Raw genomic sequence first — 24,133 nt, 5'->3', positions numbered from 1 at the left:
GATCTGTCCAATGTTGATGGTTTTCAGGTCCCCTACTATTATGGTATTAGTATCTATCTCTTTGTTTAGGTCTAATAATGTTTGATATATAAATCTGGCTGCTCCAATTTTGGGTGCATATATATTTATGATTGTTATATCTTCTTGTTGGATAGATCCTTTTATCATTGTATAGTGGCCTTCTTTATCTCTTTCTATGGTTTTTGGTTGAAAGTCTATTTTACATGATATGAGAACAGCTACTTCAGCTCATTTTTCATTTCTATTTGCATGGTATATCTTTTTCCATCCTTTCACTCTTAGGCAAGGTGTGTCTGTACAGGTGACATGAGTAACTGGAAGGCAGCATATTGTTGGGTCATCTTGTTAATCCAGTCAGTCAGTCTGTGTATTTTGCGTGGGGAATTTAATCTACCTACATAAAGAGTTACTATTGAAAGGTGTTGATTTACTCCCAGCATTTTGTTAAGTTTTGTTTGGAAGTTTTAAATATCTTTGTTCCTTTCTTTCTGATTGAATGTTTGTCTTCTGTGTTTGTTGGTTTCTTGGGATGGTAGATAAACTTTTTTCCTCTTTATTGTTAGCATTTTTATTTTACTGGTGGGTTTTGTTCTTTCTCATGTATTCACAGTAGTGATGGTTCTTTTTCAGGTACCAAATCCAGTACTCTCTTGAGAATTACTTATGAGACTGGTCACGTGGTAGTGAGCTCCTGCCGTTTTTGTCTGTGTGGGAAACATACTATTTGTCTTGCTGGGTAAAGTATTCTTGGCTGGCAATTTTTGTCTTTTAGTATTTAGAATATATCATAACATTCTCTTCTGGCTTTTAGGGTTTCTGATGAAAAGTCTGCTGTTTGTCTCATAGGGGCTCTCTTATAGGTGAGGACACTTCTCTCTTGCAGCTTTTAAGGTTCTCTCTTCGCCTTTGAGTTTTGCCAGTATGACTATAACATGTCTTGGAGAGGACCTTTTTGGGTTGAATATGTTTGGGGATCTTTGAGCTTTCTGAATTTGAAGATCTGTCTTTCTCCATAAACCTGGAAAGTTTTTTGCTGTTATTTCATTGAGCACGTTTTCAATGCCATTTCCTTTTTCTAACCCCTCTGGAATACCTGTGATTTGGATATTTGAGTGCTTAAGGTTGTCTGTTGTATCTCTTAGATTTTCTTCAAGTTTATAAATTCTTTTTTTTTTCTTTCTTTCTGTCTTCTTTCTTTTCTTTCTTTCCTTCTTTCTTTCTTTCCTTCCTTCCTTCCTTCCTTCTTTTCTATTCTTCCTTTTTATTCTTCTGCCTGTGTTATTTCAAACAGCCCATCTTCAAGGTCAGAAATTCTCTCTTCTAGCCTGCTGGTTTAGCTCTCTGTTGTGTTTTTTATTTCATTGAATGAATCCTTCAGCTCCACAAGCTATGCTACATTTTTTTTCAGGGCATTGATTTCTTTGTATATTTTCTCTTTCAGGTCCTGTATACTTTGTCTCATTTGGTTGTCTTTTCTAACTGAGTGTTCTTTTATCTCATTTAGTTTCTTTAGAATTGTTGCTCAAAATTCCTTGTCAGTCATCTCAAAGACTTCCTGTTCTATAGGATCTAGAACCTGAGAGTTATTATATTCCTTTGGTGGTGTCATACTTTCTTGGTTTTTCATATTTCTAATATACCTTTGTTGGCGTATAATCATTGTGGTAGAGGCTATCACAGTCTACTTGTTCCACCCTGGTGTCTGCAGCCATATCAGGGAGTTTTGTTGACACTTAACTGTCGGTTGCTGCCTTGGGGCCAGCGGGTCATTGGGTGGGCCGTAGTGGGGAAGGGACTCTCCTGGACTGGTGGCACGGAAGAAACTCATTTTTAAAAATTGCATCTTATTTTGTCCTCCAAATAACAGTAAAGCATAGCTTTAATTCTGAAAAACTAAGAATTATGAATGGGAAAAGAGTGGAGTGTAATGAACCAAATGGAATTTTTTTCCTACAAAATTTTGCTTCACTAACTACAGAGTATAACAGCATCACAGTATCTAAAACAATAACTACATAGTTGTTAATATTTTTCAAACTGTGAACTTTGGGCAAACTACCGATCTATAAAATGTACATACTACTACAAAAGGTTGTGAATTATTATCTGACTTGTTACTATATCAAGTAATAACACTTTTCTCCCCATACTCATGATAGCCGTAGATAACTACAGCTGTTACAAAATATGAAAAATGTATACCTTGGGGGCCAAAAAACAAGGTCAAATATAGGTTTGTTGGAAGGAGTAAGTAAAGGAAAGATGGAAGGGGATTGCTTCCAAGGGGGAGTCAACACTGAATTATTGTGAACTGGGTGTTTCAGTGAGGTCTTCTGGGATCTGATGCATATTTTACAACAGAAAGCTCTGGCGTATAGTGCTGGTGTAAACCACACTGTGACAGCACTCACAGGGAGGGACTTTCATTGGTTCTAAAACAAACCTCTCCGTCCCCCCATCCTTGCCTTCACAGAGCAAGGGCTGCTGCTACATCTTTGGTCCTAATTCACGTTCTCTCATAGGGTCTGTTCTGACTACTCACTGACAATGTCAGCCCCATGGCTTTTTCTTGTGTCTGTAGCTTGGGTTTGTAGGTGGACTTTCCTCCTTTCTTGTCCTTTCATTATGCTTCAGTCCAGAGTCAACTTTTTAGTGCCTCTGATTTCTCTTTCTTGTTTTTCAGGTGGAGACACCAAAATGAGACTATCTCAGTATCAACTCTCCTTTACCCGAAGTCCCAACAGAACAGTGCACATAAGCTGCAAGCACTCCGGCGTTCCCCTCAAGAATGCCATTGTGCACTGGTACCAAGAAAAATAAGGGGAGCCTCTGAAATGAATCTTCTATGGCACATCCAAGAATTACAAGCATGAGAAGCCCAATTCCCGCTTGGAGACAGATAAGAAAGATGATGGTATCTTATACCTGATAATTAATAATGTTGCTCAGTCAGATGAAGCCACATACTATTGTGCCTGCTGGGATCTCACAGTGTCACAGAGCCAGAAGGGACCTTTAAGAAAACCTCCCCAACACCTCCAATGCCTCATACTCATCTGACCACAACAGACTCTCTAATGCTCTTATTCTAGGAGTAGGCTTAGGCACAGGATGGGCCTTGGGACAGTGTCCCCACTTCAAACGAGAAAGCTGGGGCGCAGAGACAGCAAGTGACTTGTCCTGAGCTGGGTAACCACAGAGACAGGGCCACACTCCTGCACTTCGTATACTCAGTCCAGTGCTTCTTCCTGTCTTGCTGCGGTCAGTGTTGAACCTCTTCTTCTAGCAAAGTTGCATTTCTCACCAAAGGAGCTGTCACAGCTGTGTGTTATCTTCATAAGTGATTCCCCCAGAACCCAAGCAGGTCTGACATATAGGGCAAGTGTGTGAAGACCACAGTGTTGAGAAGGGGATAAAGTCCGCAGGGCATGGACTCCACCGGCCAAACCAGGGCCCACATTTCCTTCTCTTCACTCTGAAACCTGGCGTCAGTCATAACTGCATGGCCGTGCACTTGGTTCAAGTTCGGCAGCACTGCCCCACTTTCTGCCTTGTTAGAAAGATGCAGGACGTCTTCATATCCAAGATCTTACCAAACACACTGAAAATAACAAGAACAGCAGTAAGAACAGTTTCTATACCATTACATTATAACTAAATACCTCTCCTTTTGGTGTCTAATAAGTGGTCAAAACAAAATTATTGATTCCAATGCCAACATTCATTGACCCCAATCCCAACTAATTCTCATCCTGATCTCCACAACATGTATTACTTTTATCCCCAAATTCTCTTATCTCAGTAAGTGGAATGGTATTTTAGTCACATCTCACAATGGCAAGGATGTTTTGTTGAGCAAATTATGCTTTCTTGACCGTCCCCTGACTCTTCTGATAAAGAGAGAAGCAGATATGAGGAATCCCAGCTATTCCTGAGTGTCCTGTGATCTGAAAGGAGACATGAGAGCCTGGAACTGTGGTGTCACTTGCCAGAAAGTCAACCACAAACCAGTCCCATCTCTGCATGACACTCCTGAGACTGGAGTTGGCTGTCAAGACCAAGCCCCAACCAAACCTGAGGCTCCTACACAGACAACTCCCACTCCTCTATCTAAAAGGATGGAGGTTTAGAAATTCTTTATGTTCCCACTGGCATGTCCAGGGTAACAGACAAGCCCATGACGCCAACAACCACCTAACTATAATTCTGAAGAGCACAGCCCAAATGCTCCCATGGACACTATAATGTCCTATGCAGTGTAACTCAAGGACAAATGGAAAAGGTAAATCATGGGATTCAGTAAGTAGACCCAGTGCTCACAGATTCTTTTGCTGGGTGGGTGCACTGACTGTTCGTTACTTTTCAGAATATGCAAATCAACCTTTTCATCTACTTTTTATTTAGGTTGATATTTCCTGTGATTCTCACAAAGCAATACCCAATATTTTATATTTGGCCATTTGAGATACAGATCCTCTATACTTCAAAAGTTAATAGAAAAAAAGAATTAAAAGATAATACAAATGTTTCCATGAACTTTCAAAGTTCCCTTGTATAGACCTGGAAAAGACCTGGAAACTGTGTCCCTGACAGAGACATCTGCCCAACTTCACCCCATCAGAGTGAAGTGCCTGATCAAACTGGGCTCAGGATCTTGCAATCCTGAACTCAAATCCCAGTTCCCTGACTCTTAGTTTCCCACTTGACTTCATATAGTAATCACCGTTTACAGGTGAGGCTGAAGGAGAGACATGTATGAATGGTGCCTGACTCATCACAGACTCTATAATCATGAGTTGTCTTTCCTTTCACTACCAGAGAGTGCAGGCATGGCTCTCACTCCTTGAGCAGGGAGAAAGGAAGGGGAAAGGAGGTTTGGAACTGAGGGAACACCACTAATTCCCCAAGAGAGATTCTTGCACATAGAAGGGCCTCCATGCATACCTGTTCAGAAAAGACAAGCATTTCTTGTTTGCCAGAAAGAAACAAGTGCTTCAGCAGGCGTATCGGCCTGTGGGTGCTGTATAAACTGAGAAGCGTCTGCAGTGTACACAGTGGTATGTTAAGCACCCAAAGTGCGAAAGAAGCCTGAGAAACCAGAAGGTCTTCAATTCAGAATGAAGATCAATGGCAAAATCCCTGAAGAGAAGAACATGCTTGAGAGTGAAGTTACCCAGCTTCTTCCACACACTTCTGTGTTTTTATACACAAGTAAACTCCAATCTTTGAAAAGATCCATCTGAGACAGGAGGTGCTCAGCCTCCCTGGGCTTCAGTTACAGGACACACATCTGGGTTTCCAGCCACTCCCCAAAGCTTCCAGCCCCTCCTCTAAGCCCTCCCCTGAGGAAGGTCACTGTTGCCAATTAGACCTATGTTCAGCACCAAGGTGGGGAAAATGAGACCACAAAGGGCTGGCTCATGCAAAACCACTGGCTGGTTATGCTCAGTAGAGAGGGGTTGTGTAACCCTGGTGGCTGAATGACCTTATGCTAGGGGTGCTAGCACTAGAGAGCACAGAATATTCCTAAATATGTCTGACGCATTTGATAAGATTTGACCAATGAACACGCTCCACAAAGAGACCAACTGAGCATGTGTAAGACTGTGTTACAGGACTGGGAACCATCCCCTTAACTGAATATTCATTAGACAGCAAAAAGATAAAAACCAAATCCTAGCAGAAGGTAGGGTTGCTGCTCACTTTCCTGGGGTCAGTGCATACTTTGCAGGCCAAATCTGTATCTCTTATTCATTATAGTAAATCTGTTCTCACTTTCTACTGTGACTCTGCTCTCGATTTCTTTCCTTGGTAGAGTCAAGAACCTGGTAAGTGTCATGAAAGTCATCTACAATGTATATTGAGAAGTTAAAATAAAAAATAAATAAATAAAAGTAAATAAATAAATAAGTTAAAAACAAAGAAGAACCTGGTAAGAGGATGGGCTGGGTTGAGGCCCCAACTATGAAGCCCCCCAGACTCTTCCTCCAACATCACATAGTAGCATAAAGGAACACATCTCGTATCTAAGTCATGACGTATATGAAATCAAGATTATTCCAGACTGAAAGTTAGTGGTTCATTGAAGAAGAAAGTAGTTTTTATGTCTAGCACATGAAATATAATATGTTTATTTTGCTTCAGACAATGGTTTGTTCATTTTTCTTATTGGGAGTCTGTAATTGTTCATGTACAAAATTTCATTAAAAGCTATCAAAATTTGTAGAAGATAAAACAATGTGAAAGAAATGTATAAATTATTATTTTGTTTCAAGATGGCAACTAAACCCTGAAATGAAAAATGTGATGTATCTTCACACCTTTTGATCATCTAACACATTTGGTTGGTCAGCTATGAAAATTACCAACATCAAACTTGAAAATGTTGTGGAAAAGTTCAAGCAATTCAGGTGAAACTTCTACTTCACCTCACTTGACTTGGTTGCTATTTTTATATATGTTTATTAATCCCTTACCCTGTTTGAAGTAGGATTTGAATTGCCCCAGTTGTAATCTCAGCAGATGGTGTGTGTCTGTGTGTGTCTGTGTGTGTCGTGTGTGTGACATAAAGCAGGGTTAGAAGCAAAATTACTAATCTTTACACACAAGAATGAGATGTTTCCATTCTTAGGAAGTGAATTCTCCATGTCTGAATTTTTGCATCAACAATAAGAGAAAATTACTCATTTTTTGAGCACCTACTGTGTCTCAGGCTCTATGCTAGATACTTTGCAAAAGTCCCGAGAACTAGTCCATCTTAAAGTTGAGGAAGTCAAGGGTCCGAGAAGTGTTTTTGCCCAAGGACACAGCACCAGGGGTGGAAGAACTGAATCGGAACTGGTTTTTATATTTTAAATATGCACAAATACCTGGAACATTTTCTATAGGATTTCTGTTTCGTTTATCTGTTGCATTATTTTTATATTATTATATTATGTTCATAGATTTGTAGTAAGTAGCAAGATCCAATATACCAAGCGTCTGTTTGCTATCATTTTCAAAAAAATCTTTTTCAATTATCTCATTTTTATTCACCCTTAAGACAGAATGTAAAATAAACTTATCTAGCCCATTTCCGACCCTCATACCCCAGAAAAAAAATGTTGTAGAAATTCTGATTGAATTGCAGTGAACTTATATATAAACTTAGGAGGGCGTTACCTCTTAACAACAGTAGTTTTTCCTTCATGAGTATATGTCTCTCCATTGACTGAAGTTTTATTTTAGACCTTAGTAAAACCTTACTTATAATTTGTCACTTATTCAATTCTTAAATTTTCTGTAAATTTAATAAAAATTTTTTAATTCATTACTCACTCTTTTGCATTTGATTAGCTAAATCTCTCACAGTTCTTCAAATATAGGCAACTCTTAAGGCTTCTGGGGACTTCCTGTCAAGATGGCAGGCTAGACGGTCCCCAGCATCACTCTCTCCCACAAAGCAACAAATTTACAACTATAAAAAAGCAATGACAGCCAAGCTAGAACCATTAGAGCTCAGGGGAAGAGGAGGAGAGACCTACGGAGCTCATGAAGGTGGGAGATGCCACAATGAGAGAAACAGAGAACTGCTTCAAACATTTCGTATCCTGGCTGCTTCCAGGCTGGAGCTGGGGAGCACACAGAGCAGGAGCCAGCAAAAGCCGCAGCTGTGCCCTCCAGATGAAGTTGCCTGGAGGTGGCAGGGGAGAAGAGGGCCTTGGTGGCCCCCAGGTCAGCAAGACCACTAATCAGGTTCTTGTGGACTACATAGGAACAAGGGGCCACAATAACTGAAAAAAAGGAGCCACTCAGAGGCTGGTGGGTCATTGCAAGGGACCAGAGCATGGCCCGTCCCATGGGAAGTGTTTTGAGCATGGGCCTTGGGACGATGGGCCACTGGGTGAACACTGTGGCACAGCAAGGAGAGCTGATCTGCCCCCCCAATTGGCACAGAACCCTTCAGAGGAGACTGGACAGGAATACAGAATTGCATGGGGGACAGATTGATGAAAAGACTCAGGCCCAGATCAGAGTTTCCACACAACCCAGGTGTACTGACCTCACAAGAGCTGGAAGGACATGTAAAGTCAACCCTTAAAACCTGAGCTGCACAAAAAGCATTTCCTAGGAAATCAGCAGCAAAGCAGCAATTTAGCTCAACCACAGAGCTCAAGCACTGTTCCCCACAGTAAGTTCACCCAGTTTAGAAGTGAGCAAAGGACAACAAATTAGTTCCAGTGCAGACTTTAAGTGGTGGGAAGAGCAAATAACCCAAAACCAAACTGAAAGAAAAAGCAAAGTACTTGCAACCAAAGACAAAGTTTGATATTCTCTAGTAAAGGTCTCATTTCACCAAAGATCACCTATAACACCTAGAAGGACCAGAAGTGCCCTGGGCTACCAAGCCAGAAAGGGGCGAGGGCCGGGGGCCTCAGCCTGGCACCCCAACACCTAGAACCAGTCCTGAGGGTCGGGGCCTAAGGCCTTGCCCACACCCCCTGACATGCACAACCACCCCAATGACGAACTCCGAGCCACTGCAGGAAGCACCCCAGGCTCTCCCAAGCGAGGGCAGTGGGAGGCTTCAGGCTTCAGTCACGCCCCCTGACACACACAACCAGCCCAGTGACTACTACTGAGCCACCGCAGGAAGCACCCCTGGCTCTCCTGAGCTGGGGTGGCGGGGGTGAGGGCCTTTGCCACACCCCTCTGACATCTGCACCCAGCCCAGCAATGACCAAGCCACCACTGGAAGCCCCCAGTCTCCCTGTTGGGAATGAGGGGGGTTCCACAGACCTCAATCCCACACCTCCTTCTTCATCCCAACTGCTCCACAACTTCATAAAACGTAAAAATATATATATATTAATGTTTAAAAAAGTAAAAACTATGAAGAATGGTTAAAAAAAAGGCTTCTAGTCATTCTCCTCTTGATCGTGGAATAAGGATAAACAGAGGACAAAGCATCAGCAAGGGCTCCAGTGGGCATCAATCACATCCACAGTGGGTGCAAAGGGCACTCGACAGCTCCAAGTAGTAATAACTTGGAATTCTCAGTTTAAATAAAATCTTTCCAAACATAATCTTCATCTAGTCCTCTTGTCTCCTCCAGTGTGGTTGGTGACTGGAGCATCTGTGAATGCATATTTGCCACTGTGACCACATCCATGCTGTCTTCCTTGGGACAGAGACAACATCGGCTCATGGGACTTAGGCTCGGACAGGGTGAGTCTGGAGTAGACAGAGGGTCAGCAGAGCCTGTGCTCCTTGGTTTTTGCGGCTGAACACCTCATCTGATTCTGGCAATTTCTATTTTCCCTGCTCCCAGATGAGTGACATAAGATTGCAGAACAGACTTCAAGAGGTTTCTTCCTCCAACATTTCAGAGAACTGGAGTTTTTTGTTTTGTTTTCTTTTTTTTTTTGTTGTTGTTGTTTACACAAGGATTTCATGGAAGGTAGGATTCTGCAAAGTTCTTCTGCTATTCCAGGAAAATGATAACGCATCCCAGAACTTCTTTTCTCGTTTGGCATCGCCATGGTCGAGAATCACGTTACCAAATGATAAGAAGTGGCTTTATTAAAAATGAAAACTTTGATTCTCTGTTCTCAAGTATGTCTGTGTTGGCACATTTGCATTTTCAGTTACTAAAGAGCTTTCTTCTTTCACAAATATATTCTCAAATTGCTAAGAGAGAGGCCCTGGTGTTCGTGAGAACAGAAGGTCCTTTCCTTTGATGCAATTTCTGAACAGTTTCAACACAATTGAACACCTGGAAAGGAAAAAAAAAAAAGAAAAGAAAAGAAAAAAAGAAAGAAAGAAACACAAGACTTGATTCTCTGAATACTTTTCTTCGTAATTTGGAAAAATAGCTGGTTGAACAGTTGAGACGACTCTCCTCTTTTCCTTTTCTTCCCATTTCTGTTCTCTCTTGGTGCTTTTCAATAATGACTGCCTTAGTGGAAAACAATTTATGAAGTCAATTCATAAGGAAAAATTATAAACTATCAGATGCCACAAAACCTGTATTTAAGGACTTCCAGAGGAACCCAGAGGATCAAATGGCCAGTACGAAGTTGTTACCCTGCTAGTCACATGATGACTGGAGCAGGCTGAGATTTTTGTAGAAGCCGTGACCAGTGTGATAACAATGTCTGGATCAAGATATTTGGAGATGGCACTAAGCTCACAGTAACACCTCCCGGTGAGTAACTTTTTCTATTTCTACTGTACTATTGAAAACCTGATAGATACTTTCTAGAAAAAAGACAATTTACTACCAACCTTGTCTGTCATTGCCACATTCTTGGCTTCAGTATGTGAATAGCAATTTTGTAGGTACAGGCACAGGACACGGAAACAACACTACTTTGTAAATGCTTTCTCCCTTCCCTGGCTGTAAGCAGATTAAAATGCTATGTTTAGAGCACACACACATACACAAAGAATAGACTCAGGCTAGAAATTAAAATGACTTCGGGATCATGTCAGTGAACCACTGGCATAAGTTATCGGTCCAAGGTACTTTTTCGTAGAAGGACTTTTGAGTGAGAGGCATCAAAATGAACTTTGTTAATTACCTCTTCACTATATTTTGGGATATAACTTAGTGCTTTCTCCCTAAAACCTGAAAACCCTCCCTCTATTATTTGTTTTATTATTATCTCATCCCTAACAACAGTGCAAAAATATTTTTTATAGTCAATTACTGTAGAATCTCAATACATTCTACTTCTCATTGACCTAGCTTCTTAGAGGGCAGGCTGAGATCAGTCAACATTTCTGCTATTGTGACTTTTGTTACGTTGCCTGCTCATGGGCCAGTTTCATGGAATTCCCATGTCCAACGAGACATTTTAGCTTCAATGTCAGTGAAGAGAGTCTTGATGGTTTACATCCTCATTTATTCATTCTTCTTTCAGCAAATATTTATTAAAGACAATTTTGTGCTGGACGCTGAAGATAAAAGAGTAAGTGAGACACACTTTCCACACCCGAAAGCTTCCAGTCTAAAGGATAAATCTTCTAGATTTTGTCTTGATTAAGTTTGTGTTCTTCAGTCTGTGGCTACCAGACAAGCAGGAGGTCTTGGGTCCATTAGCTCATTTCCTTCCTTAATTTGTGTAGTAGTTATTGCTTATAAAATCCATATATTGTGTTTAGTGGAAGAATTTGATGTAATTGCCCTTTATCATCCCATTAAAGAGAAAATTAATATCAGGTAATAATTATCAAGAGCCAGACACCATGCTGAACAGTTTCAGTGCCTTGTCTCCATCTCAAAAGCCCTAAGCAGGAGATCCTCATGGCCATTTCACAGATGAGGAAACTGAGGCTGACAGAAGTTTGGTGACATTCCTAAAGTCATATGAGTAGTAACTGTGGCAAAGTTGGGATCCAGTCGAGACCTGTCTATTCCAAAGTGCATGATCGGGACCAATATGTGATTTTAGAAATATAAAATCATGTCTTTTTATTAGGAACATTTCCTCTTTTGTATCTGAACTTTTAAATACACTCTTTAATTGACTATTTATTACTAATAGCTCACTACTAAAGTGTGGGAACAATGCTTCTGCTGCTAATCATGGCATTGAAGTTACATCTCTCCCTCCAAAAAACATCGTGGAAGTCATATTTAATATGTATTTATTAAATACTCAAAATATAATCTTAAGATATTTCTATAGAACTTGATAGTTATTTTGACACCATTCCACTGAATTTTCTTTTTGCATTGGTTTCAAATTTGCTAGAAATGTTGACGATGGTCAAGGAGATTTACCAAACTCTTAGAGTATATTCAAGTCACAAAGGACAGTCTGTCAGCAGTAAATAGCTTAAGATATCACCATTAAGAATTCATATTCCATAACAACTCATCTGCTCTAATGTCAATGGCAATGGGATTCTGAGAAAAGTTACTTTAGAATCAATCTAGATACCCATTCCTCCATACACATACGTAACAAAATACCTGTAAAGAATATTGAATATAAATTTACTAAATGTTCAAACGTAAAAATTCTGTTAGTTTCTCTTTGAAAAGTAAGGAAATATTAATTAATTCTAAATTACAACTCTAGGCAAAGAAGTGACTTTATATAAAAAATACATAAGGTTCAGGAAAAACCATGAGAAAAGATAAGATCAGACTCTCCAGTGTACGTAATGCAGGAAGGGAACAGACATACCCCAGGCTGCTCAGGCAGAGTGAAATCAGTTCTTACATTACTGATTACGTGCAGATCTAGTCTGATTTTATTTGAGATTTGTCTTTCTTTAATGTCAGCAGGGCCAATTTTCTTGTACTTACATAAATATTGAAAACATACTGGCACAATTTTAAAACAAGCATGAGGGAGATTTCTTTTAGTGAATCAATGTCATGGGATTTATTCCAAAATTATAGACATGCTCAGTTATGAATGTGCACTTTCAGGATTAGCCTGTGGATACAGGAACCAACGTGTTCAAGAGTTCTCCTTCCCAGAACAGTAAAATATGTAGAACATTGTGAGGCTTAATTGCATAAAATGTCACCGTATACACACACATTCATAAGCCTATAACTCCCGAGAAGTGAAACTTCATCAAGAATTCATGAAAACAAATTTATTTCTGCCAGCAATGTTGTATGAAAACCTAATCCAGGGCAGGATGATATTACTAACACCTACACTCTTTTTCTTACTTTCACATTTGCCCCTAAGCTAATTTTATTTTATTTTACTTTATTTTTTTATTGGTTATTCATGGGTAGAAAGCTGACTGTCACCACTCGTGTCCAAGATGTGATGGCCAGATCCATACTGGCAGCATGCCCATTACCACACATTGTGATTATACCCCATGTCCCCCACCCAATTAATCCCCAACCTCCCATTCTATTGTATTTCCCCCTCTCCACTTTGGATCCCTAGGTCTGTTCTCTCCCTCTGCAAGTGCAATGCACCACTGTGGTCTTTCTTTCCTCCCTTCTTTCTGTCTTTGCTCCCACTTATAAGTGAGCACATGCAGTTTTTTTCCTGCATGAGGGAGATTTTTATAAAGTCTTTTCAGATAGTGGGCAATGCAAGGCAGCAGAATGAAAGCGTTTGGTCCTGGCACAAAGCTCATTGTTACAGGTAAATTTTCTTTAAATTCTCCAGTGTATTATAGGGAGGAGAGGCAGGTAGGCAAGTGCTGCAGGCTCCGGTGCAGGTGCTGAAATCTCTGGTGCAGGTACTGGCTTGGAAGTCTTGGAATTGCTCCTGGTTTGGTCCCTAGCCATGGTGGGAACTCCAGATAGTTCAGGAGATGGTCCCAGGTCCTGGGAGGCAGTGCTATTCCTTACCTTGCATGGGAGACGTGCAAGGAGTCTAGAGCAACTATAGATCCTAAAGAAAGGAGGCAGGAGGTCCCCTCAGCATCTCTCTGTTGAAAGGCTTGTAAGCAACTTTAGGTCATGTATCTTATTTGACTTTTAAAATAACCAATGGAAAAAATGAAAAAAAAAAACTTTCTAAATGTCATTTTCTCACAGAAAGGTTAAATGTTTGGTATTTGGCCATAAGTAATCAATATCAAATGTCAAAATATTTCTCTGTGTGACCATACTCAAGACTGACACAAGCTGCCCTCATTTGTTTTTTTTAAAAATCCAGTTCCCTAAGTTTCTTCATTTCTCATTAGCCTTAAGGATGTGGTTTTGCCTGGATGAGGGAGACCACCTCCTGAGGACGGTCCTAGCCGTTCAGATTTACTGAAGGGGACGTTTTCAGAGAATTTTCACAAAGTTGATAACATTAAAAACTAGCACTGAAAAAAATGAAAGGGATAGTATATTATGGGCTTTTTAGCGGTGGATATTATATGAAGAGATGAACTCATAAACTGAAAAGTGACTTTTCATTCCCCTTTTTTCCTACTGACAGTGTGTATTTTGGCAATCAAGTTAATAAAGGTGGCACAGATGCAACTCACAAGTCCTCTGAGAAGTGAATTATTGGGAAGTGCAGTGCAGGAAAAGGCAAGGACTTTGATTCTGAAATAAGACTTCTGGGGTACCACTTTCTGTGTACCTGTCCTTTAGCAAGAAAATTTTGAATCACCAATTATTGAATCGCCAATATTAAATATAGTTGGAAACTTGTTATAAACCTGAAATACATGTTTAATTATTAAATAGCTATAACTATTTAATTGATAAAAGAGAAAACAAGAAATAGAGAACACTAAAATAAATATACATATGAAGATTTGAAATATTTACTTTCAAATGAAAAGTAGTTGATCTTTGTTAAGTTTATATACAATTCACAGTGCTGCAACTTAATAAAATACAAACAACTTAGGCAATTTGGCTCGAATATATTATTTGATTATGTAAATGAATGTACGTAAATGAATTGGACAGGTTCATTTACTTTTAAAAAATGTAAAAAAATGCATCATGATAAAAATTTGGACCATGAAAGTCACGATCCAGAATATAGGTACTAACCACATCTAATCAAATGCACTATTTAATGGTTAGTCAACTAATACATTGAGAAGTTATGAAGGTTCAGGATTTATTTTATCCCCACAAGAATGAAACTTAAAAAATCTAGCCAAGAAAAAGAAATAAGAGACAATAAACAGTGCGGTACCATGCAGAAAATTTCCAAGTTCATCCATTTGATTTTCAATTTCTTTAGTACAATAAGTCAGAAGTATTCACATGAAGAAACACAAGTTTCTAAGATGAAAATTACATTAGTTAATGTATTAACTACAGACTAAAATTATATTATTATAATATACTATGGAAATATTACCCCTATCTTTTATAACATGCTTTTAAAATTAAAAACAATGTACACAGTTAGAGAAATATACAGTATCTTACTATTATAATAAGTAAAATACTATCTGCACTAAAAGCAACATACATAAAATTAAAATAAGCACATTATGACATAAGTATATTTATAGCATGCTCAAAAAATTTATAATATATGCTTACTGATTTTGTATCAAAATCAGGAGTTTTGCTGCATAGGCAGAAATCATCTAGAATTTTTTTCCTTTTCTTCTCAAATGAGAAATTCAATTTTTATCTTAAGAAATTGCCTGTTCAGTTATTAAACTAACTTCAACATAGCCCCCCCAAATATTAGCGATGTATTTGAGTTTCAATTGCAAATCTAATAAGAAAGTCTTCTAACATTTATAGTTTCAGTATTTGATTAAAATAAACGTATAATCAATTCACATTCCAGATTCAAGTGACATGCCTTTTTACAAAGGCATATGATGCTTTGTTTATATTATATATTATGTAATATTTGTTATATATTATATATTATTATAAAGGCATACGATGCTTCATTATATATTTTGACATTATATGTGTAGGAAACACTGGACCTATAACTTTTTTGGGGGGAGCTGTAACTTTTAACATTATACTAATTATATTTAAACTTTATTCAGTAGATTAAGACAAAGGGAATACGGAGCTGCAAAACAGTTAAATGCATACGAGGTAGATACAAATTTTTGGAGAGACACTGAGAGTTGAACTATGGATATACTGATATATATAGACCTTCTCACTGATGGAGTAAATCCACATTAAAGCAAATATGAAAAATACACCCCTGCTGTATACTTAGTTGTGCTTAAACTTCAAAGGAAATTCCAAAATAAAATGTGCCTTCGGTGAACGTTTTCTAAAGCAAAACATAATTTTGATAAGTGTATGACTTGGTAGGAGTAACACAAGAGCATTTCTGAAAATAATAACACTTTTTAAGAGAAGTTTTGGAAATGTTGCTATTTTGCTTCTAAATCACAAATGTCTTTGTGAACAATTTGGAGGTACAGCTTTAAATACTGCCCCACCCAAAACCTGGAGTGGTCCAGATGTGAAAGTGAGATGTTATGTCAAGTTAAAAATTAACTTGGAAAACCCCATGAACTTCAGAACTGGGAAGGAGAACCACGTTTAAAGCTAAAAGTTCAACCCAACAGATTAAAGGCACACAGGAAAGCAGATTCCCATTTAAAGAAGCAACTGCATACTGTTAAAAATAAAAGTGAAAAACTTCTTCCTGACATTTATTCATATGGGAAATATGACAACTGTGGTGCATTCCAGAAGCCGGTACATGAAAAGGGGGGATGCACAGAGTTGTGCACCATGAGGACGTGAGTTGTTTGGCCAAAGAGCATAAGTTACAAAGGACGGGGAAGGGATGCACTTTGGAAGGGGCCAAAGATCGTCGTCTGCAGAGAGATCATCCAAGTTACCTGGCCTCCTTCCCTCTTCTCCTGCCACCCACCTGGAAACCATGCTCCAGTAAAAAAAAAAAAAAAAAAGACAAAAACACATTTAAAAAGAATGTGTTCATGAATGTTGGAAATCTTGGCATGAGGCAGTTAAAAGTCATGCACCATCACAGCATGTGGAGAAAGAGCAAGTCCTGGTTTTGATCCAGGCTCTGAAACTCAATAGCTGTGACTTCTGGAAGTTACTTAAACTCTTGATTCTCTTCTCACATCTGTAAAATAAGGACAATAATAAACAACCTTGCAACCTATTGGGGATGAAAGGCCATGGCAGGTGCTAATCCAATGGCAACTTTTCCTCCTATTGCTGTGCACGGTGTTGTTTGCAACAATCCAGGGTATTTGCATTTCTCTAAGAATTCCATTTAACTGATATTCCGTTTTTCCCCACAGGTAAAACCCCTGCTGGAGACATTTTCCCCAAGCCCACTATTTTTCTTCCGTCAATTGCTGAAACAAACCTCCATAAGGCTGGAACACATCTTTGTCTTCTTGAGAATTTTTTCCCTGACGTTATTAAAGTGTATTGGAAAGAAAAAAATGGCAATACAATTCTGGAATCTCAGCAGGGAAATACCATGAAGACTAACAACACGTACATGAAATTGAGCTGGCTGACAGTGACTGAAAAGTCACTAGATAAAGAACACAAATGCATCGTCAAACACGTGAATAATAAAGGAGGAGTTGATCAAGAGATTCTGTTTCCTGCAACAAACAAAGGTATGTGTATATAAATGTAAGTAGAACCTCCCAGGAAACTTATCTGAGTGGGAATGCCCCACCTTTTTCCTGCCAAGTAATAATGGAAAAGAAATATAAATCTTTCTTAAATGTTGTTACATTTAATGGTAGCATCAATGCTCTGCTATTTCCCATAGAATTAAAATGGTATGGGTGTTGGAGAAAAAAAAAGGAAAAGTTTACTTAAGCTTTCTCAGCTCCAGTTTCATCATTCAAAATATTAAGGTCACATGATGTTTTTTAGAACTTTTATATGGATTAAATGACACAAAATACGGGGAAGCATCTAGCAGCTTATCACACAGTAAATGTTCAGGAAGGTTTCCACTTTTCGTGACTTTACTTGGTCAGGAAGTAAGCACAACTGTATGTCTTGCAGAAAGGTCCCACCAAGCAGGCAGCATCAACCCTCCCTTTAATCTTGCTGTACACAAAGTTTAAGTACAAACAATGAGGTCTTTTTGTCAAAATGGGATTTATATGGAGGAGCCAGAGCACGACTCAACGAAAAATGAAATAACCTTGGCTGCTGCAGTTTTATGGCAGCCTTGGGTTTTTCAGATTTTTATTTCATGTATCACTGTAAGTAAAGTTTCATCATTAAAGATGGGGTGAGGCTAATGTGCACACACACACTTCATCCTTCCTAGTGGATGTCTTCATTGTCATTGGTAAACGCAGCTCAACAAACTTCTAGTGGACTAGCCAGGCCTGCGTGGAAATGCGCAGGAATGGACTGCGATGAGCAGTCAAGACAGCACCCTCTTTTCCTAATCAACGAGGGTCACCGGGGTTCAGGCATGATGTCCAAAGCAGTCCCTTTGCTGCAGATGCTGCACGTGTCCAGGCCAAAGGCCCCAGAGTGGTCATGAGAAGGAATCATTTTGTATTCCTCCCTGGAGCCAACAAGCCCTCTTTAACCGGTGGGAACAGGCACATCGCAAAACGCGGGAAGGCCTTTGCCTCCCACCAGCCCCCATCTCTCCTGACGTCTGTATCCTCTCAGGGCCTTAGTTTCTGTGATGACCGAATGAGGTTTGGAGCATTGCCTTGACTTTCTCCCGAGGCTGTGATGGAGAGAAGTGGAAATGATGTCAGTGACAGTGCGTGCTTTCAAATACATGGAGTGGCCGCCTTTATTCACGCAGTCATTGTACTTATTTATATCCTCTCTTAATTCAACTAATACAACTATGATAGTGCCCCTTTGTTCTGTTTAATTGCTGAGAAGCGCAGGGTGCACAGATACCAAAGCACGTGCCCTGCAGACCCGCTACTCTCATGCGCCCAGTTAGGGTCCGACGTCTCCAGTGACAGGGACAGTAACAGTGCAGTAAGTTCCACAGCAGTGAGGGGCACACAGGACGGAAGTCCAGTCTTACAGTGGGCTTCACCCAACACTAGACACTAAATCCTAGGACAAGCGTCCTTCGTGGCTTCTCATGGCGACAGAGCTCAGGAGCACACTTCTGTTAATGTTACTCAAGAGCTAACTCTCAATGCCATTCCCTTGAAGCTTCCCCTCCCCCCTTTTTGATCAATGTTAAAAATGTAACATGGGAACATATCATTTTCAAGTGAAATAAAACTAATCTGGTCCAAGTTTTCAACCAACCTTGACTGAGAGACAGAACTTATGATACACACATAGATTTCCTGATGAGGAGTTGCTCGTTCAATGCACGGTGATATTTTTATGTACCTTTTAATGAACAAAGTCACTATAAGAAAAAGAAGGAGACTTTTAAGACCCGTCGAAGTCAGTTGTTGAAGATAGTTGAACATCTGAACATGATTAAACCAATATTTTCATTCTTCAAACTTACCCTAAAACCTATTTTTTAGAGCAGATCAAAAAAAGAAAAAGAAAAGAAAAGAACTCGTTGAGTGTATAAAATTGCACACCAGAACCATATACATATGGACAAGAACACATCCAGGAGAAGAAAATTGTGACTCTGTTTTCTTCTATCTGTTTAAAAACATTTTGTCTTTGTATGTATGTTTGCCTTTTTTTTTTTTTTTATACATCATAGGGAAGTACAACTCTCATCTCAGGTTTTATTCAGAGAAACATAAATGTGACTGGGCCTGTCCTGTTCCCAGAACGACTGGCACTGAGATGCTGAGCTCCTGTAATAAAAAAGGCCATTAGCTAGGAATAATTATGTTATCTGGAAAAGAGGGGATTTTTTGTGTGTGTGTCCACAATGTTGGAATTACGTTGTCTCTCTGTAAATTACTTTTTTATTTCTGTAGATCATTTTACAAAGTACTTTCCACATGCCCTATCTCACTTAATCCCCTACAGCTATCCTTTGGATACCAGCTCTGCCATTCACTGCTGCGACTCTCAGCTAGTTACCTCTGTTCTCTAAACTTTATTTCCTCTTTTCTATCATGGGCCACGCATCCCACAGCTCACTGAAGTGTTCTTTGACAAGAGAACACGTGTGAAGCATTTTACATAGTGCCTGGCAAAGGAATGATCACTCAGTAGATATGAGCTTTCATTCATATTGCTGTTGTTATGTTCACAGACACCAAACCTCCAGAAAATCAAGTGCACGAATTGGAGATATTGGAGACACGCACGACTTCGAATGGTATGACTGGTTTCTTCTGCTTAGATAAGGAAATTCTCAAAACCAGACTTCATCAAACATCTAAGATTCTGTTGTGGATTCTAGGATTGGATGGATTCTTTTTGGTAGCAATAGTTCATGTGCAGTGTGTGCTGAAGACTGTAACGCAGCCACTTTTCTGTTTATTTTCCCATTGAACAGGTATTTATCAAACACCTATTTTGCAGTAGGCATTGTGGTGGGAGCTGTGAATACAGAAGGAAAACCGGATGGTCTTGGATATTACACTCGTTAGGATAAAAAAGAAAAAACAATGTATCCTTCATGAACTTCCACATCTTCCTGTACAGAAACATACAAATACGATATACGGAATTTTATAGAATCAGACCAATTATTTCTGGAATTGTGGGGGCTCATATTGTTAATGACTGTCTCGCTGTCAGAACATTTTATGTCTGTGTATATATACACACACATACATATGCACACACACATACACATACACACACGCACCCAGTCAAATAACAGGCATGAACAACTGCCTAATACTTGCTCTCATTTCTTCTAGATACTAAAAAGCCTTGTTTGGAAGGTGAAAATGGTAAGTATTTGTGCTTTTTCCCCTCCTGATCATCTTAACTATCGGAACTTCCCTGGCTTCAGGTAGAAAACAGACTGGCTTGGGGTAGCAGGATGGACTGAGTGCCATTGTATTAATCCTTCATTTCCTAGGAGTCACATTAGCACAGTCAACTGCTGGTCTTGGTCTGAGATGACTGTAAATCAGAGGCTGCAGTGATGGGCTCTGAACTATCTCAGCAATGGGCTTGTTGATTCAAGTCATGGATTTATCCGTATGTCTTCTGTTTCTGTAACTGGGGAAAGCGTGATACCAAGTTGCTTCCAGATCATTTATTTATGCTTTAGTCTTTGGTCCTTGCTGGCAGCTAATAACAGGAACTAGTGCCTACCGAGTGCTCTTTATGCGGAGGCTGTGGGCTGTGCTCCATGTGGTTTTCTTGTTGAAACCTCACGATGTTCCCAGGAAGTGGGGCAATGTTGTTCACCCATTCCACACATGAGGGCGATGAGGGAAAATTAAGTCCCTGACACATGCCACCCAGTCAGATCTGGGGTTTCAAATGAGGCCTTCTGACGAATATTTCACACAGCAAATTCTCTAGTCTTCCTCTGTGATGTAGTCACGGAGCAAGAAATTCTGCAGCTGAGGCACCAGGACATGAAGGACACATGGGGGGGAGGGGGGAGGGAGTGGGTTCTGACTTCCACAGACCAGCCCTCACCCTAGTTCTCTCAGTGACTAGTTGCATGAACATGGGTAAGTGACTTGCATTCTGTGAGTGGTACTTTTCTCAAACGCCAGTGAGAAGAATTACACCAAACTCGTGTTTGTGGAAGATATAAGGGCACAGATGTGACATGTCTAGCACTGGGAATCTCATTTAGCAGGCACAGAATAAGCACTAGGTTCTGGCCCTTTCTCTCTACATGTGCACAGAGAACACGACTAGAAGCATGGGCTCCAGCCCTGCTGACCCTTCCTCTATTCCAGTATGCAGGGAGCTCTGGACCTCAGCTGCCACACAGATGAGGAGTGGAGGTAACATCTCGTCCCACCAAAGGCAGGGAGTTAGGAATCTTTCTACACCACGGACTAATGCTTCTGGAGTTTTGACACTGTGAGGACAGAACATGTAAAATGGAAATTTCCACAGGAAGTGACTTGGGCCCACGGCTCACCATGTAGCCACTGTGGCCCACCCGGGTATTTAAGTACTCCTTGACATCACGTGGGTCTTGCAAAACTTCAACTGGTGTTAAGTGCAATTACCCAATAACATCAAAGCCACCATGAGACACTTAGGAAATACAGGTGAGTGTGTCACAACCACCTAACATCTCAGAGAATTTGGATTAACCCCATTCTCCCATTTTCTATTAAGCCCTCTTTACTGAAACCTCCCACCCACCCTGCTGCAAACACGACCAAATTCCCATGCACTGACCCTTCCTAGAGGTCTCATTGCACGCACAGTGTGCGATGGCGTGGATGCTTCTAAATCAGCAACTCAACTTTGTATTTAGGCTTAACCTTTTGACGTCTGGTATGTTTATTGCACACGAAGATGTAGAATTACAGAGCAGCTCCATGGGTTCTTTAGCATCTTGTTGCTGGGGCTGAAAGCTGGGCTCTGACACTGAATGCACGTCATGAGCCAAATTCCTTCTCTCTGTCCTCAGTTTCTTTGTTAATGGGAATGAAAATAATCTCCCTCTTTCCGTCTCTCTCATAGTTTGTTATAAAGATTAAATAAGATAAAAACTTTACAAGCAAAGCTCTCAGAATAGTGTTTGCTATTTAGTTAGCGTTAATAAGTATTGATGTTATTATTACTTAGAACATTTTTGGGGTGAAGAAATTCTAGAATCTAATTATCACAACACTTTTTCTTCATTGGACTCATTCATTAAAAACCCAACCTTATTCTTCTATAATTTGGAATGTTCTAAGTGAATTGAGCAGAGGTTAATCAACTTGACCTGTGAGCTGAACTGACTTGTCTTGCTCTGGTGCTGGTGGCAAATGCTTACTTTTGGGTTTTGGTGGTGGTGGGATATCACTTCAATGTAGATCATCAGAAATAAATATTTGTGATCCCTTCCCGATTAATGTGTCTTACCCTGTCCAAAGAACAGGTGAAACTAGCTGAACAACTTTTCTCAGAAGCACTGGGGCAGCAGCTCACCAGCACCTCTGCCTACTACACCTACCTGCTCCTGCTCCTCAACAGCGTGGTCTACTTTGCCTTTGCCGCCTTCTGTCTGTTTAGAAGAACAGCTGTCTGTCGTGATGGGAAGAGTTCCTAACAGACGGTTGCAGAAAGGGGACATCTTTTTGGCGTCATGTATTGTCCCTGACACAGTAGCCCACGGCAGCCATTAGCACCCCTCTCTCCAGTATCCCTCAGCTCCTCCAGCCAGCCCGAGTCATGGCAGCTGCAGTGTAGACAGCGCACAGCCTCCAGCTGTGCTCCAGTGCCCTCGCACAGACAGCTGTGTGCAAACCTGCCCTTCGCACATACTGGAGTGGCCTTATTGCTGTTCGAATTCTGTGCTTTGTTTTTCATAAGCACAATAATAAACAAACAAGCAAACAAACAAACCCCAAAGTCTACTTTTGTTCATGTGTACCTAAACTTGATGAAATTGAATGGAAAGTTCAAGGTAACAAATAGCATGCCCACTGGGCCATGACATTCGGTGTTGGTTGTAATCATGGTCTGCTACCACATGCAGTGCAATTTCTGATCCTTTCCGATACAGTGGTTATGGAGCACTTGCTGCAAACACATGTTACTTCTCTTTTAAAGGTCAGATTCATTTCGTTTGGGACATTTTGATGGCAACAGGACAACGTCTACAGTGATTTGCACTGTGTTTGCTCAGCTCTATGCTAGTGTTTCACAAACAACGTGTTTCCTGGTCCTCACGACAATCCCATGAAAGCTGCATGCACCAAACAGGCAGCACGATGGGGGAGCTAGGCACACAGGACTCTGGACAGAGTGCCAGAGTTCGAGTCACGGGTCTGGTATTTAGTATCTGTGTGGCCTCTGACAAGTTACTTGAACTCTGTGTGCTATAATTTCTTCATGTAAATTGAAGGTGCAGTGTCCTTTCTCCTGGAGTTGTTCTATGGATTAGATGAGTTAATAATGCTTGATACATGCGAGTCCTCAGCTGCACTGATATGTGCTCTTGATAGCTCTACTTTAGAAATAGTAGATACAGCCCCGCACACACACATATGAAAGCACTAACAATGATTGCTATTCTTCTCTGCAGAGAGGTTAGGTGGGATGGAACAGGGATTCAGTGAGTTTCTACCATGCACTATGCAATCCATGAACCCTCTCAGAGTTCCTCAAGGTGGATACAATCAGGGTCCACAGTTTATAGATGGGAAAGATTAAGCTACCCACACAAGGTCATGATTTCTTTTTAGATAATTTATTATACATAAATGTGGTGTACAACATTGATTTTCAGTAATTGTGTAGAATGCGTGGTGGTTAGATCAGCATAGTTATCTTATTCATCATTACAGCACACAATCATTCTTTGTGTGCATTGACCAATTCCTCATTAGCCCCTTCCCGCCCCCCGTACCCTCCCCTTTTCCACCTCTAGTTTTCTAAAAGTTCAATGTATTAATGACTGTGATTGTTGTTTGTATGTTTCTTTTTCTGTGGAAGGTCACGGTTTTTTAAGTAATGGCCGTAATTTAAAGCCAGGTCTCCCTGAACCCACAGCCCCCTTTTCTTTTTACCCGATATCATGTGTCTTCCACCTATCCACTTTCAAATGGCAAAAACAAAACAAATGAAAACACGCATTGCTTCTCTTCTCTTCAGAGGGGGCAGTGAGGAATTTCTGCTATGTTTTCTCCTCATTTAGAC

At 40.2% G+C, this 24,133-nt stretch overlaps 1 gene segment (V, D, J or C); it reads left to right on the top strand.

Annotated features, from left to right (window-relative positions):
* LOC134391075 (T-cell receptor gamma chain C region C10.5-like) overlaps positions 1 to 22,541 on the top strand; it is a 34,774-nt gene extending 12,233 nt beyond the window's left edge. Inside the window, 5 exon segments of the C gene segment in view lie at positions 10,153 to 10,207; positions 16,714 to 17,043; positions 19,106 to 19,122; positions 20,232 to 20,253; positions 22,399 to 22,541. Of these exon segments, the coding sequence occupies positions 10,153 to 10,207; positions 16,714 to 17,043; positions 19,106 to 19,122; positions 20,232 to 20,253; positions 22,399 to 22,541 (567 nt within the window).
* The last annotated feature ends 1,592 nt before the right edge of the window (positions 22,542 to 24,133 follow it).

Source organism: Cynocephalus volans, chromosome 11 (genome assembly GCF_027409185.1).
Source record: "Cynocephalus volans isolate mCynVol1 chromosome 11, mCynVol1.pri, whole genome shotgun sequence".
NCBI lineage: Eukaryota > Metazoa > Chordata > Mammalia > Dermoptera > Cynocephalidae > Cynocephalus > Cynocephalus volans.
This window is presented reverse-complemented; position numbering and strand designations above follow the sequence as displayed.